General features: G+C 32.9%; 1 protein-coding gene across 11 annotated transcripts in view; it reads right to left on the reverse strand.

Annotated features, from left to right (window-relative positions):
* The window catches only part of ABI3BP (ABI family member 3 binding protein), a 278,236-nt gene that overhangs the window by 49,012 nt on the left and 211,036 nt on the right, over positions 1-18,188 (reverse strand). For 6 of the 11 annotated variants that reach the window (XM_074214347.1, XM_074214345.1, XM_074214338.1 and 3 more), the window contains 7 exons: positions 18,024-18,071; positions 17,253-17,300; positions 12,511-12,555; positions 11,860-11,910; positions 10,928-10,975; positions 10,312-10,392; positions 7,801-7,878 (listed from right to left, as the gene is read on the reverse strand). In XM_074214347.1, the coding sequence (XP_074070448.1) occupies positions 7,801-7,878; positions 10,312-10,392; positions 10,928-10,975; positions 11,860-11,910; positions 12,511-12,555; positions 17,253-17,300; positions 18,024-18,071 (399 nt within the window). The remainder of the gene's footprint in view (positions 1-7,800; positions 7,879-10,311; positions 10,393-10,927; positions 10,976-11,859; positions 11,911-12,510; positions 12,556-17,252; positions 17,301-18,023; positions 18,072-18,188) is intronic. The other 5 variants (XM_074214346.1, XM_074214343.1, XM_074214339.1 and 2 more) reach the window with 4 other exon arrangements.

An 18,188-nucleotide genomic window follows, 5' to 3' on the forward strand; every position in this document is an offset into this window, starting at 1 on the left:
GGCCTTTGTGGTTTCTACTAGGTTCTGATACTTGAAAAAACACATCCTCTTTCTGCGTTGGCCAGAGTTGATTTCAAGGATAAGAAACATTTTCTCCTAAGAGACACAAAGTGGTGAGGGGAAGTAGGATGAGTACTATAGGTATATGATAGTACCTTGAGATGGATGAGAGGAGGAGAAAAAGATGTAGAAAAGCTGAAATCATTTTTTGAAAATATTTGGTTATTTTTCACTTTGCTATTATAGTTTGACCCTCTGTTGAAAGTTTAATCTCATATCTACCTTCTATAAAATCTGACAGTCTCTCATAATTGGCCTTATTTTATTTTCAAAGTAATTTCGTTTTATGAGTGCAACCTTGATCTTTATCAATACTGAAATTTAAAAAAATTAATTCAATTCATCTTAAGATATTATCTGCTTTCTTTTTGCAAAGCCAATTCAAAGTTTCCCAGACCTAATTAAAAAATACCGCTGTATAAATGGATTCTAAATTCTGTTTTCTTCCTAGAGCAATTCTACTAGTTGATTTGACATTGTGAACACCTTCCTGTTACTTTCCTCCCTTGCCTCCTTAAACAAGGTTCAGAGAATGGTATTAGGCCAGAGCCCAAGTCCCTTAACTCAAAACCCAGAATTGGGGTTTTTTCCTACTACAAGCAGCGTTGCCTTCTACCAGCAACTTTGTGGATAGACATTTACCTAACACTGGAAAGAATTTTTTTTTGCAAAGTGTATAATCAACTTCTATCATCTGGATGATTTTGTTCATATATTATAAGGTAGTTATTTATATGTACTCATAAATCAGCAGTAGATGTGTCTCTCACAGACATAAATAAAACCTGTAAAATAGAGTATACTGTGACCCATTTAAAAAAAGTCTCCAATGTAAAGATTTTGATATGTAGAATTTTACCTCATTTTGATCCAAAATAAACAGTATTACTGAAAGTCCCTATAGTGGTAAAAGGCATAAAATTCTCCATAATGATTACACCAGTTTATAGTTCAGCTATTAAGGCAAACACAAAAATTTAAAGGTCAAAACCAATAACATTTTTGACCTAAATGATTTTATTACTAAGATATTTTTGTAAAAATTGGGGATGTGTTAAATTTTAGAAAAGAAACAAAAAATGAACCTACAAGTACAAAAATATCCATAGCTACTTTATTTGTAATATAAAAATACTGAAAAGAAGCTATATAACTTAAATTATGGTATATTGACATTATACCTATATTTTTTGCCTGGACCTATGATTTCATCAGAGTAGGAAACTTTGAGTGGAGAACCTCTATCAACATAAATAAGATCTTTTTCAATATTTTAATGATCTTTTGGTAGGGTATCACCTACATTTCCCAAAATGTTCTTTCCCTTTTGCTTCTCTGAAATCATCACTCCTGATAACAAACACCCACGCATAACAGTTCTACTTAACTGAGTGTTCCACACTCCCATTCCTCCACCTCAGCATATAAAGAAGGGAAGTGCCTTTTCATATCTCTCTTTTTTAAAATTTTGATAAACAAAAGATTATAATTTCCCAGCATTCCAGTTGCATAGCAACATAAATTTAGCACTAGAAGGGACTTCAGAGGTCTAATACTCATTTTAAACATGAGGAAACTGAGATGCTCAAGGAGATTTAAGTGACTTTCTCAGTATAATGTTCTTGTATCTGCTTACTTTACTAATATATCATGTCATATACATCTTCCCATGCTTCTCTGTATTTATCCCATTTGTTAATAACACCAATATTGTATTGCATTAATATACCAGGAAAAGTTTAGCATTCCCCAATCAATGGTCATATATTTAATCATTTTCTTTCAATAATTCTAAATTGCTCATCTAATCCACAAGCATTAAGCAATTACTAGAAGCTAAATCCTGTGCTAAGTGTTGAAGTTAGGAAGAAAAAAGCAAAAATAGTCCTTACCCTTAAGGTTAAATCTAATGGAGGAAATAGGTCTATGCAATTAGATGGACAGCATTAGAAACTGTCAGGGTAAGGCCTTCTTGGAGAAAGCCAAGGATTGTTTAAGGGGGAGTTAGGAGAAAGATAGTGAAAGCATAGACATGGTGATGGAAGGAGTAACAACTGTGACAAAGAACAAGCAATATAACTGGATAAGGAGTGAATAGAGGAAATATATTATCTTTGTATCTATATGTAAATATAGGTAAATATGCAACTTATAATTTATGTATAAGCAATATACTTTAGTTACAATATATAAAAATTATATTATACTATAAATATGATACAATTAATAATTCATCATAGATGGTGCTGTGCTCTATGGGCAAAATAGAATTGAAATAGTTCATAGGAAACATGAGATGCTCAAGTTTAGAGAATCCACCCCAGGTTTTCACATGGATAATTTATGACCTGTGGTAGAGCATGCTGAGTTTGTTTTAGTCTGATCAGCCATAGTTGGACATACTCTAACTTATCTCCAATAATGTGACGTCATTTTGATCTTCTTCAATAATAATGTTTGTCCTTTGTTCTCAAAGACCATGACATCAGGGAGGTGATACCATGACAAGCATGTGAGTTGGATTTGAGTGAGGAGGTGCTGTGCTAAGTAACCAACTTCACTTTTCTTCCCCAGAGCCATCTGGGTCCAGTGGCAGATATGAATCAGGATGACTGGAGATGGCCCTGGATGTGTGGCAGTCAGGATTAAGTGACTTGCCCAAAGTCACACATCTATTCAGTGGCAAGGACAAGAACCAACCAACCAACCAACTAATTGACCTTCCAACTGACCAATATAATATCTATTTAATAAATGTATAAGATTAAAAGAGGAGAAAAAAGTAAAAGGAACCAGGATGTGAAGAGCTTTAAATAATGAGGGGCGATAATGAGGGGCTGCTGAAATTTATTGAGTAGGGAAATTACATTGTCAGACCTCTATGTTAAGAAATTCACTTGAGCAGCTATGTGGAGGATGGCCTAGTGTGGGGAGATTCTTGGGGCAGGGAGACAAGTAGAGGGCTACTTGTGATAATGGAGATGAGAAGTAATGAGGGCCTGAAGATACAAGAGATGTGAAGGTAGAAACTATCAGATTTGTCAGATGATTGGAATCAATTCACATTTCTAACAACAGCTTACTAGTAAAATATGCTTATATTCCCACAAATTCTCCAGCATTGATTTCTGCCATCTTATTTCATCTTTGCCAATTTGCTAGGTATGAGGAGAAACTTCAGAACTGTTTTGATTTGCATTTCTTTCACTTGCAATTTGTGTTATTTTTATTAATGTATAATGCTTTTTAAGAATTCTTTGTTCATATTCTTTGGACATTTATTTATTAGGATGGAATTTTTAGTTTTTCATATATTTCTGTTAGTTTAATTGTTTGAATATTTTGGATATTTGACCCATATCAGAGATAGTAGATACATTTCCCCAAAAAGACATTTTCTTTTTTATTCTTGTTAGTGCAAAACATTTTGTTTGTGTAAAAGATTTTCATTTTCACATAATTAAAATTAATTTTTTTGTCGTTTGTAATTTGCTCATCATTTGTGTGGTTGAAATATTTCCCCCAAGACATGGCCATGTATCTGATCTGGTCTACTAGTTTTTTTTATGGTATGATCTTCAATATTCAATATTCAGGTGATATACATTTTGAGTTCATTTTTGTATATTTTGCAAAATGTTGGCCCAAACTCAATTTCTGCCAGGCTACCTTCCAGTTTTCTAAGCTTTGTTGTTTTTCAGTTGTTTTAGTTGTGTCTGACTCTATTGGAACCTGTTTAGGGTTTTCTTGGCAAGGGAAAGGTACTGAACTGATTTGTCATTTCCTTCTCCAGGAAGGAAATTTTACAAATGAAAACACTGAGACAAACACAGTTAAGTGATTTGCCTAGGGTCACAAAACTATTAAATTTCTGAGGCTGGTTTTGAACTCAGGAAGATGAGTCTTCCATACTCCAGGCCCAATACTAGTTATTTAATCAGTTCTTAAGAAATTGGGAGTTGTTTCCTACGAAATTTATGATTTTGACATTAACATATACTAGAAATTGAGTTCAATTATTTCTGATTCTTCCTTGTTCAGTACATGTACATTCTGCTCTCTAGGGGTTTCTCAGTGTAGAGAACTATGCTGAGTTTGTGTTATTTCCTTTGTAAAGTGTAGTAGATAATGAACTGTGCCTACTAGCAGGATTTAAGTTAAGAAGTCATATTTTTTAAATATAGCATCAAAGTGGGGGGGAAACCCCATAGATATAATTGCTGAATTCTTTATAGAAAACACACTAAATTGCAGTCTACCTACACTACCTACCTGCTAAAGTGATTTTCCTTAAGTAGAGATATGACTATCTCATTTCCCTATTCACTAAACTCTAATATCACTCTAGTGGCTCAATGATAAATATACTTTCTTCTTTCAAAGTTTTTTAAAACCTCACCCTAATTTATCTTTTCAGCTTCATTATTATACCCTAATTATATTGGCCTTCTCTCTATTTCTCAGACACAGTATTCAAGCTTCCAGTTCCTCACCTTTGCATTGGCCATTTCCCAGATCTAGAATACAACCCTTTTCATCTCTACCTCATTGAATCACTCACCTGCTTGGACTCAATTCAAGCCCTATTTTCTATATAAATTCTTTCCTGATTCCAACTGCAAGTGCCCTTCCTTACTAAAGTTCTTGGATATAACTACTTTGTATTTTTCATTATTTCTCTTCATTTATAGCCACATGTGCATATGCATATATGTGTGTATATATGTTATATATGTGTGTGTTATGGTATGTACATTGTACTCCAATTTGATATTAAATGCAGCAATTATTTAATATGTTTATGGTCTCTGTAGTGAATGGAACATAACAGATACTTAATAAATGCTGTTTACTTATTGAGAGAAACATTTTCCAAACGGTAAGCCTGTATATTACAGCAAGATCAAAGTATCTTGTGGGGGGAAGAGAGGTGAGGGAGTCAGGGAAGAGAGGAAAGAGGAGAGAGGGAGAGGAAGGGAGGGAAGGAGGGAGATAGGGAGGAGGAGGAGGAGGAGGAGGAGGAGGAGGAAGAGAGAGAGAGAGAGAGAGAGAGAGAGAGAGAGAGAGAGAGAGAGAGAGAGAGAGAGAGAGGATTTATATGAGCCTATATATAGAAGGATTTATATAATAGCATTTTCCAGGTATAGAAACTAGAAAGCCATGGAAGTAAAAACCTCACTGCAAATATATCATTCTCCTTGAATGAATATCAATATATTTAATTTGTGCTGTCTTTACTTCAATGAAATCTTATCTCTTATCCTCCTGCTCTCTGCCTTTCATTGCTACCTATCCCCACAAAAATTGTTTTCTTGAAAGAGAGAAATAATGTTTTTCTTGTTGGAGCTTATGACTTAAGTTCTTTGACTTTTCTTTGACACTTGCTATTTTTGTCCATCTCTGTGTTCCTAAAAAGCGCCTGTTCCACTGTTATGTGCTGGTTCTTCTCTTCCTACAGCTATTTCTTTTTTTGTTTACTATTAATCAGTCACGGGGGGGGGGGCGGGTTGAACAAGATTCTTGTTCATTAACTTTCACTCCCTCTCTTCATATTTTCCCTTACAGAATTCCAAAATTAATTATTTTGGAATTCAAGGTCTTTCTTCTAGAAGCTCGCTCTATGACTTGGTGGAAAAAATTCCATATTTAGGGTAAGTGAAACTGGGTAAGAATTGCAATTCTTGTTTCTATTGATGTAACCTTGGACAAATTACTTCAGCTCTTTAAGTCTCAGTTTTTTTCATCTGTAAAATGGAGTTTGACTAGATGATCTTGAAGGTATTTTCCAGTGTTAAATCCCATGATCCTACCCATATGATCTAATGTCTAAGTGCTGCTCAGCACAGATTCTCCATTCCATGTAGGCTGGAATTCTCAGTCAAGAAATATACTCTGATACTTCCTCACATTGCTTGCAATGTCCTATCTCCTCCTATCCTTTCTGACCAAAAACTTTCATTTAAAGTTTTGTGCAAGTCTTGCCTTCTCTATAAATATTCTTGCTTTCTGGTCCACTTTGACTTCTCCCTTTCTTGCACTCCTCTGTAATATCTGCTCTTTATGCCAATCATGCTCTCATATGTGGTTATATCTAACTCTGGCATGTGTTAGATCTTTTCCCACCAATAACTGTGTAAACTCCTTGTGGACATACTTCTTTTGTCTAGTGTGGAGTTGGTTGTGTAGAAAATGTTCCATAAACAGAGGATAGGAACTGGACCTGTGATTTCATTACTGTAAGGAAAATCTTGACCACAGCAGGGTGATACTTTTTCTGCAATTTATAAAATATTATAAAGAGATGTCAGACACACCATCACAGCACTCCTGAATGTCAAGTACAAGTGTAACTAGATTCAAAAGTAATTGAGAAATATTTAACAAATATTTAACAAAAATACAATTAAAGCATAGATATCACATTTTAGAACTAAATCAATATTTAGCCTGGAGATATTCTTATGGGCAACTAGAGGGCACAGTGAATGGAGAATCCTTGGTCTAGAGTTCAGAATTAACCTTTCTGAACACGAGTCCAGACTTTTTAGAACACTTACCAGCTGTGTGACCCTGGGCAAATCACTTAACCTTGTTTGCCTGGATGATGAAGATGTTGGTGAAGGTGAAAACAATAGCAACAGCAATAGATCCTCATGAAGAGATTGTTGTTGTTCAGTCATTTCACTTATGTCTGACTCTTTGTAACCCTATCTGGGGTTTTCTTGGCAAAGATAATGGAGTGATTTGTCATTTTCTTCTCCAGCTCATTTTACAACTAAGGAAAGTGAAGCAAATACATCAGGGTCACACAGTTAATACTCAGAAAGACGAATCTTGCAAAGTCCAGGCCCAGCTCTCTATCCTTTGTTGCACCTAGCCACCTTTTTGTCTAGATTAGTAACCTCCATTTCAATGTGATTTTGACTCGACTGACCTAAAGCACTAAGAAACTAAGGGATTAATTTAGACTCACACAGTTGTGGATTTGGCTTGTATGTTAGAGAAGATTTGAATATAAACCTTGACTTTGAGATCAGATATCTATCCACTACATCACAGTTTTTGGAAGTGGCTTCTAATGTGCAATTGACTTCTAGTTGCACATTAAAAATCATATTGTTAAAAAATGATTGAATCGTAGTTGACTCTAGGAGAGCAAATCAGAGATGAGATAGACAAAAGAGACTGGTCTAGGATTAAGAGGACCTGTGTTTTATTTTGGTTCTTTATCCATGTGACCTTAGATCAATCACTTTAGTTCTTTGAGACTTTGAGACTTTAGTTTTTTGAGATTCTTTTGTCAAATGGGTGAGTTCAACTAGGTGATCTCTAGGAACGTTTCAGTTTAGATAGAGAAATGGAGGAGCAGGTAAAGAGGAGAGAAGGGAAAGTAGAGAGATAAAGAGAGCCACAGACATAGGCAGATATTCTTTTTGTAGGATAGATGGGGGGGAAATTACACAGAAAATTAAGTATCTGATAGAAAAAATGAAGAGAACCTTAATTTTCAGTTCACTTCAAGAAGCACTCAATCCTCTCAATCCTTAAAATTAGACAATGTATTATTTATAAATCTTGTTAAATTTAAAGCACTTAGATTTAGTTATGGATCTGTACCTGTGAATAGAAAGAAATAAGTTATCTGTAGCAATGGAAATCTTATTTTTTGAGAGGAATGTATTCCTTGTTATAAAATGGAAAAGTGATTATGCAGTGATGGGGCAAAAAAACTATTATTACCCTGAGTTGTCTTTATTCGCTTAGGTCTTCGAGTGGTCTTGGTGGTGATTGGTTCCTGAGTGGAATGAACTGTTTCTGCTGAAAGGGGGGAAAAAGGCATATATTTTGAGAGATCTAAAGAGAAAAATTAAGATAATAGCACTCATTTATTGTAGTTAATAAAGCTGTTTTGTTAGAGTCAACAACTGTGTAAATGTTTCTCTCTACACAACAAAGCAGATTGTAAACAATGGATATATAAAATAGAAATTTTTAAATTTCCATATTGGCATATAATAAATTACATAATGTAGGAGAACATAATAGGAAGGGAATAAATATTAACATATATGACAGATACTGTGCCTAGTGCTTAAAAATTTTATCACATTTGATCCTTAAAATGATCCTATGAATTAGGAACTGTTAATCAATCAATAAACATTTGCTAAGCATCTACTTTGTGCTAAGTATTGCTATTTTCCCCATTTACAGTTGAGACAACTGAGGCAAACCATGGTTAAGTGATTTGCCCTGGGTCACACTGTTAATAAGTGTCTGAAACGAGATTTGAATTCAGAATGATGAGTCTTCCCAATTTCAGGGTCATACTCTATCTACTGCACCTGCTAGCTATAAGGACTTCTTACATTATTTGAATGTGGTTATTTTCACATAACCATTCTATTTTTATTTAATGTTTCTTTGTCATAGATTGTGGAATTCGGAGTGTACAGATAGGACTTGTAATCCTTCAGCATCACAGAAAACAAAATCTTAGAGCCTAGTTAATAAGAGTCCAAATGAATAGATTATTTATTTGTGTTATCATAGATGGAAAATGCATTTAATTTTCTGTCTACCAAAATCAATCATAATTGAAATCTTTAGTTTTCTATTTTCTTACTGAAAACATATCCTTTTCTGAGGAAAGAATTTTTTTGAATGTTTCCAATTATTTAATCTCAGTAGAGAGAGTCATGATAGAATCAAACCTCCCATACAAATCAATGGTTTTATTTAAAGGAAATGAAAGAAAGAAAGACAGTTGGGTATGTGAATGGGTCGGTGTGTGTGTGTGTGTGTGTGTGTGTGTGTGTGTGTGTGTGTGTGTGTGTGTGTGTGTGTGTGTGTGTATTTATGGTATATGTTGTGATTGGATGATCACAACAAAATCACAAGACTTAAAAATGGATTTTATGTTAATTTTGAATCATGCTAGACTTTTTTGGTAAAGACTTTAGTAAAGATAAAATATACATGTAACTAGAGAAAAATCTCTAACTAGCCTGAAAACAATCATGTTTCTTGGGGTGAGATTTCAATAAAAAATGACACTTAAACATTGGGTAACTGAGCGATGGAAATTATTACAGTGAAGTAATGCCATCAGAAATCTAGAAAATGAATGTAACTGTAGTATATTTTATCAAATGATTCAAGGAAAATACTCAAATTCTAATAAAAAATTTTCCATAATGAATGGATTATAATGCAGGTAACTAAAGCTTACAGAGATGGTCTATATGGATCTGGAGACTGAAGGGTTTCTATCCTATAAATAAATGTTCTGAAATAAAAATAAAAGACACTACACCAATATAATATTTGATGGTAGTTAACTGGAGTTTTGTTTATTATAAAAACAAGTTTCTTTAGTAATAAGAAAACCAGAAAATAGTTCTCTCAAATAATCATATTAGAGTATCTTTACTATATAATTATAATAAACCTAATTTCTTTGGGGCATTTTGATCCTTTTTTGGGGGGAGAGCTCTGCAAAAATGATTTCATTCATGTAGGAAAAAATACATTTAGAAATTCTCTCTATTGACAATTCATTTACAACTTATAATGTTAGGAAGTTGACTGGAGCATTGATTTTTCAAATGACTTGACCATATAAACACACATGTGTATCTATGTATATACATGTATGTATACATATATATATAATACAAAGATATAGAGATAAGTATAAATAAACAAACAAACAAACAAACAAATAAACAAATAAATAAATAAATATAGATATCTATGAGGCAAGGTGACCCTGACTTCAGAGCTGGCCTTCTATGCAACATGCAATGTTCCCACTCACTTTTGACAATATACATTCTAATAATGTCTGATGTGGTCATTAAGAGCTCCCAAAATGAGCATGAATGGGTAGATTTAATAAATATTACTACTTTTAGATGTTTAGTTTTTTTCTTTAGATACTTGAATGAAACTACTTTTTAAAATCAAAATTGTCTGAAAGTTTTGTAATCTCTTTTTAAAATATGCTGATTCCTCTGTCCCCCCACCCCCACCCCAAGACTTCACACAACAACCTGGGAATGAAAGAAGCAAGAATAAGTTCCTATTCAATAAAATCAAAATCATATCTTCCTTTCAGATTAGAGAAAAGCACTTTTCTGTTATTTGAAAGAAAACTATTCAAGATTATTTGAAATAAAATCATAGGCTCCTTTAATGTAGTTGTTAAGAGACTCATAATTCAACAGAAATTTCAAAACAAAAAATTACCTGTTGTGATTTGTAGTGTACCTTGACTTGGGCTTGCTGAAATCTTAGGCTTAAAAGGAATGTCTTTTGTCCCTATGGGAGCTGGAAAAGAAAAGTCCAAAATTGTAAGGAAGTGATATCCAATATCCACACTACCAGGCCAAATGCAAATTATATATACATACATATATATATATACACAACATGCCATGGACTGAAACAGAAAATGATGACCTTTAGGTGAAAAATGGAGGAAAAAAGAAATGAATTTTCAGGAAAACTATTTTAGATCATGAAAATGAGTTTTAAATATGAAACACTTTGGAACAGGAAGCTTTGGCAAGAATAGAGAATGCTAACAGACCCAGTGATGAATCTTTCACAGTCATAATTCAGAGCTAAACATGGCTATTGCCTTAATTGTGGTGAAAACATTTTTAAATTTGGAAACAATAAAAATGCAGTGGCTCAGTGTCTTCTATGCAAAGGACAAAGCACCTAGTAAAAAAAATGAAAAGGGAATGGGATGGAATAGGATTTTAAAAAATGATGACATAAGATGATCATTTTAAGGAGGACTTAGAGGAAAGAGAAAACAGAAAATTAGAATTTCTCAATAAGGAAAAATGAACGTTACCCATTGTTGGCTTTTGTGGTTCAATTCTAAATGTAACAGGTTCCAGGACTATGTCAAAAGCAAAACAACACACAGACACACATAAACATTTGTGATAATTTTTACCTGTCCAACTCAAATTTCTTCATTTCTAAATATAGTCAAACAACACATAACATTTGTTTAACCTGAGAAATTTTTTACAATAGATAACTAAACTGCCCTCTCTTCATGGGTAACTTAGGTAACATAGATTAGCATGGATTTTCATTTCTTCAGTTTTGGTTATGCTGGGGAATGATGGTATGTGCATAAATATCTACTTTAGGAGTAGATCCCAACTCTAACTTCTTTTGAGCAATATGTCATCATTTTGAAGGTATTTGAGAGCTCAATAAGTAATAATTTCCAATATTTTTAGCAATACCCTCTCTTGAAAAGTGGTTTAGTATTTTGATCAAGGCAATAATCAATTATAAGTGATGAGGAAGCCTAACTCCTGACAGAGAGCAATGAGCTCAAATTACAAAATAAGACATAGAGCTTTAGACTTGGTCAATGTAAGAATTCATCTGGCTTTGCTATGAATAATTATTACAAAGATTTAGATTTTTTCTTTCTTTTTCTTTGAAAGAGAGAGGAAATAATGAGGAAAGAAAATAAATGCTCATTAATTGAAAAAATTAAGTTTAAGAAAGTCATTCTGGTGTAAAAAAATAGTGAAAAAAGATGGGTTTTTAGCTTGTCTGCTTGCTTTCATCCACATTATCCACATCATTAGGGGAGTATATTCCAGCAAGATAGCAGTGTGATTTAACATTAAAATATACACATACATTTATAGTTTCTCTTAACATTATCTTCAATAATAACAAAAACATCTGTATTCATTTCAAGGAATTAGTTTTGAAAGAATCTTCTCACTATCTTGAAAAACAAAATAATGCATTTACCAGGTTTGGTTTGAAGGACATCTGGGTCTGGCTTGTGTGTATCTCTGGGAGCTGAAAGAAAAAGCCCAGGTTAGAAGACATTGTGTCCTTTAGGCATCACACCTGGTGTCTAACAAAACAGCCACATGAAATCCCTTAAGTATAAATGATGGAATGAATAATCTTTGTTAGTCATGGGGGAAAATGTAGCACATGAAAGAATATTTTTTAAAATGGAAAAAATGGCAATGCTTTGGAAAGAGTTTCGAGATAGACAAAAATATGGAATTCACATTTTGAAACTGTGGGGAAAGAGAAAGGGAAATGGCTAACATAATTATAAGAGGATGGATTTGCTTTGAATTTTATTTCATGGCAGCCAGAGTCTTTTGTCTGGTCTAGGTCTTTTGTCTGGTCTAGTACCTTTTATTTTTTTAACATGCATGCATATCTTCTAATGATAGTTTTGGAAGACATCTGATAGAAGACAGTAAAGTAAAATGAAAGATGTTCTGGTAAGAAAAACCAATTAAGAGTAGTTAATTTGTTGAGTGTCTAGGAGAAGAGAGTATAAAGGGGTAAAGCTGATTAACAAAAAATTGTGACAGAAGACAAGCATTTGATTATATAATGAGATGCAAAAACAAACACATTCTCTTGGTAAACTGGTACCTAATGTTGTTGGTATGGCTGTTCTCAGTATGATGGTTGTTGGAACTGTTACAGGTAAATGAAACAAAAATAAGAAAGGTCAATTTGCATACTATTTTAATAACCTTGTCTCCAATTCTTATTATGTACTTCATATTTGGAATAATTTTCATAACTGAAAAATAAAACATCAATAACAAAAATTTATTAAATGCTGATCATACACAAGACACTGTGGTCAGCACTGAAGATAAAAAATTGAAAAGCTAATAAGGTCATTAAGCAAATAGACTAGGATGCCACAATCTCATTTTTTCTATTAGGGAAATATAAAGGATGAATATCTATAGTCACAAAACAAAATCACCTACTTATAACAGACATTCTCTCCCTGAGCCTTCATAGTATTGGAAGTTTTCTATAATACAAGCTAATAGAGCAAATAAAAGATATTCCACTATGGAAAACTAAATAAAGGTAGCAGATTTGTGATAAAATTATCATGCAATTTTGACCAACTTTAGCACAGATCAGTTTCCTTATCTTTGCTCTCTTTTCTGGCTACTTTCTTGTCCCTTCCCTTTTTTGCTGAACTGAAAATTTTCATGAATTCTAGAATCTATATGGCAGCTAGCTGGGGACTATAGCATGTACTACTGGTATAGAATTAAGTTCAGACTTGTTTGAAGAAGTAAAAAAAGTCACTTTTGAGAGAGTTGTTGTTGCTTTTCATCATTGTTTAGTTTAACACTATTTTATCCTTGAATGTTGTAAAGGAATACAATTTTTTTTATAATTATAGAAGGGAGAATATATTGTGAAGTCTAATAAAATCAAAAGAGACATCAACAAGTGTATGTTAAAACCCCAAAGAGTACACCTAGTTATTTACATTAATTAACAAAAGTCATGGTATGAATCATCCCCATTGTTGGGATTATGGGATGAATCTGCATCAATCCTGACCACTTCAGTAGTGATGAATTTTGCTTGCCCATTTATTGACACAGATTTAGGACATCTTCCCCTGCCTTATGGACCAACTCTTCCTAGCCATGCTCCCTATCTCCCCCCACCCCCATTTGTTTAGACAAATACAACACAATTTGGGAAGCTGCTAGTTTTCCACTCAGTTCTACCTACTTCAGTATATCCATGAATATCCATGTGGTCTAATGTATAAGGCATCAGATCTGAAATCAGGGAAGGGGAGTGAGGGGAGAATCCAGGAAACTCAAAAATTCAGGAGGAAGAGGTAGTCAATAGTGTTAAATGCTTCAGAGAGGTCAAGAATTATGAGGACAGAGAAAGGGTCATTATATTTATCCATTAAGAAATTGTTGGTAACCTTGGAGAGAGAAGTTTTCAGTGGGTGATGAAGGTAGAACCAAATTAAAAAGGGAATGAGATATGAGGGAGGGAGGGTAAGTAAAAATATTGAACATAATTTTTTTAGTAGCTTGATTATTGAAAAAATGAAGACATAATAAATTGCCTTGAGGGGATGGTAGGGTCATAAAAAGGGTTTACAAGCACAGAAGAAACTTGGACACATTTGTAAGTAGCAGAAAAGGAATCAATAAAAGAGAGAGATTGAAAATTAGAGAGCAAGAAGGAATGATTGTGGAGGTAAGCTATAGAGAAGGTGGTAGAGCAGGAATTGAAGGCACAAGTAGAGAGGTGTTGGCCTTGGCTAGAAGACACTAGAGCAAAGGCAGAGAGGATGGAGAATAATGCTCATGTCAATGGTTTTTAAATTTATATTAGTGGAGAAGAGAAAAGTAATGGAGAATGATTTCTAATTTTTTTCAGTATAGTATGAAATGAGATTTTGTGCTGAGAAGAAAAGAAGATGGTGTTGGAGGCTTCAGGAGAGAAGAAAAGATTTGAAAGAGCCACTGTGGGGAGCATTATATGGATTATTTTGTTACAAAGGGTTTCCATTGGAATTAGATGATACAAATTTATAGTGGACCTATTCCACTATTGTACAATATTTCCTCTAGTATTATTTAGCAGCACAAGTAAGAGTAAAGAGGGAATATGTTTGAAGTTTGATAATACATTAGTGACAATACATTAGGATAAGGGGTCAGTGGTGTGAGTAGAAGACAGAATTACAGTGAAATGGATAATTATAGAGTCAAGATTAGGAAGGAAGGATAGTGAAATCAGAGGAAAGATGCTGACCTGGTTTGAAAGCATGGAGGGATATTGGAACAGGAGATCGTTGTGAGGATGAAGATCAAGGAAGATTAGTAATATGGAAAATCCATTGGCAAGTAGGAAACATTTTATTTTTCAATCCTGGAGTTTATGGGGGAATTACAATGACAAAACTAAGGGATTTCCAGTTGTAAATTAAATTTATTGTTTATTTGGAACTTGAATTTATTGTTTAACTGGAACTTGAAGGAGAAAGCACCTTGATATACCTCTGCAAATGTAATGCGTATAATTAAACAATAAAGTTTATAACTTTTCTGAATAGTTACAGTAATAATAATAATATACAAAGAAAAGCTAGGATTAAGGAAAGTAGAATCTGAAAAGAGATCTGTTGTTAATAAATCCTCCATACTATAAATATGTTACTTTTTGCTTACCCTCTTTTCCCCTCACATAGTTTTTAGTTCTCTGGAAGAGTTTAGCTTTCTGTTGCTACAAAATTACATTCTCTCTCTCTCTCTCTCTCTCTCTCTCTCTCTCTCTCTCTCTCTATTTTACTTCCATATTTGTTTTTTTCTTTCTTTTTTAAGAATTGTTGATTTAAAAGCTAAGATAAATTGGCATTATCAAATGGTTAAATCCAAAGAATAGAAATGAATATGCTTATGGGAACATATTATAATCTCCTTTTTTTTCATCAACTCAAAAAAGTTCAAATTTCTATCACAAGCAAAATTTCTTTCTAGTTCTTAGAAAATTGTGGGACTATGATGTTCAGTGAACTCAGATTTCTTGTGCAGTAAAATCTAATGAATGTAAGTAAACTGTGATATTTATTTCCTTATAAGAAAATCTGTCATTCCTGTTCCAACATAAGTAATAGACTTTAACATATGCATGAATTGATACATGAAAATAAAAGATATTATATCAAGAACCAAGCTTCCTAGCCAAGAGATAGAGAGAATAACTTTACTTGGCAGAAATGCAAAGTTAATTTTTGATTTATGATATAGGAGTAAAGTCCATTGTGAGTTTGTGGTATAAATCAGATTGTGGAATTGTATAAAGGTTCATTCAAAATTTAAAAAAAAAAACAACTGAACTTTTGATCTAATTTAGGTAGAAAGTTTCTTATTGGTGGCATATTTCCTTGACCAACATATATATTGATATCCATAATAATGTAAGCTCCTTTAGGGCAGGGACTATCTTTCTACTTGTATCCCAGTTTGGCACAGTGACTGATACATAGTAAGCACTTAAATACTTCTTTATTGTTGCAAGATGTCATTGGTTTGCAATTTATAGTTTTCTGGGTTGACAGGCAAATAACTTGACCCTTGGTCACAGAGCACATATATTTTGAAGGCAGAACTTGATCTCATATCTTCCTGACCCTAAGGTCAACTCTCTATCCAATATACCTATTCTGCCACTCCATAATATAGCGATAAACATTCTATGATAAAGTGACATCCTTCTATTTTTAAAATTGGAAAAATTGTATTGCTCTCATATTAGAGAAAAACTGTTTTTGGGCAATGAAATAGACTACTAGATACTATCAATACTCTGACAAAAAAGTATTTTGCTAAATGGTACCTAGGGTTTTGAATAAGCAATAGCTCAAAATGTATAACTTAGTCTTAGGGAGCAGCTAAGTCACTCAGCAGAATTTGTCACATAAAGCACAATTTCAAGAATGCTTTTGCTGTAGAAGAACTAAAGAATCAGTTTAAGAATTCATGATCATTTTATCTGAGTTTTTTATTTATTGTTGTTGCTGGTGAAGGGAAGATTGAAAGTCAGTAGCTCTTTTGGCTAAAAGAGCTGAAACAAGGACCTTCCTTGTTAAAGACCTCAAAAGAAATAGCCCAAGCTTATTAATACATTCTTTTAAGCTCAGACATGAAATGGACATGGAAAGGAAAAGAAAGCCTTTACTTGGGATCATGAATATGGTCAAGTATACATAGTCATCAAAAGCAAGCTAGAGTCTTAATAAAAAGTATATGTGACAGAAAAGCAAATCAATTTAATTTGATTAATTTAATTTAAAAAATGCTATTATTATTTAATTTCCTGTCCCTTCAGGAATATAGCAGAGAATTAAAGTGGACATGCTATAGGGGTACAACAAGAGATTTGATTCAAAGATTCCCATAAGGCATATATATATATATATATATATATATATATATATATATATATATATATATATGTGTGTGTGTGTGTGTGTGTGTGTGTATGCATATATGTATACATGCATATGATACATGTATGTATTGCACTCTGATGTATAAGAGCATTTTGACACCAGAATTATCAATGAGAAAGAGATTTATATTCACAACTTATAAAACATTTGGGGGCTTTAGAAAAACAAGCAAAAGTAGATAATTCAGAACCAAATGACATCATGCCTAGAAGATGATGATAATAATAATAATAGTAATAATAATAATAATAATAATAATGAAAATTGTGAGAGGAAGTGATGTTACTCTTATAGGTTCTTAAAAGTGGACACTGCCTTGCCCTTACCCCAGTCTTGTAATAAGGAAAATGGACAATCAAGGAGATATTATTACCTATAGTTGTCTTTGGTTGCTTGATTCTAATTGTACTTTCTTCTGGGACTGATGAAAACAAACACAGTCATTACATAGAAACCAAAATTAAGACTTTTCCTTGATTTATATGTATGGAATTAGTATTTGTTATTTAATCTAAATAATATTTTATATGTGACAAAGTCAAATCAATTTAATTTGATTAATTTAATAAAAATATGCTATTATTGTTTAATTTCCTGTCCCTTCAGGAATATAGCAGAGAATTAAAGTGGACATGCTATAGGAGTACAACAAGAGATTTGATTCAAAGTTTCCCATAAGGCATACATATATATATATATATATATATATATATATATATATATATATATATATATATGTGTGTGTGTGTGTGTGTGTGTGTGTGTGTGTGTGTGTGTGTGTGTTTGTGTGTATGCATATATGTATACACGCATATGATACATGTAGGTATTGCACTCTGATGTATAAGAGCATTTTGACACCAGAATTATCAATGAGAAACAGATTTATATTCACAGCTTATAAAACAATATTTGGGGGCTTTAGAAAAACAAGCAAAAGTGGACAATTCAGGACCAAATGACATTGTGCCTAGAAGATAATAATAATAATAATAATAATAATAATAATAATAATAATAATAATAAAGAAAATTGTGAGAGGAAGTGATGTTACTCTTATAGGTTCTTAAAAGTGGACACTGCCTTGCCCTTACTTCAGTCTTGTAATAAGGAAAATGGACAATCAAGGAGATATTATTATTACCTATAGTTGTCTTTGATTGCTTGATTCTAATTGTACTTTCTTCTGGGACTGATGAAAACAAACACATTCATTACATAGAAACCAAAATTAAGACTTTTCCTTGATTTATATGTATGGAATTAGTATTTGTTATTTAATCTAAATAATATTTTATAGAAAATGTGA

The sequence above is a fragment of the Macrotis lagotis genome, chromosome 1 (assembly GCF_037893015.1).
Source record: "Macrotis lagotis isolate mMagLag1 chromosome 1, bilby.v1.9.chrom.fasta, whole genome shotgun sequence".
Taxonomy (NCBI): Eukaryota; Metazoa; Chordata; class Mammalia; order Peramelemorphia; family Peramelidae; genus Macrotis; species Macrotis lagotis.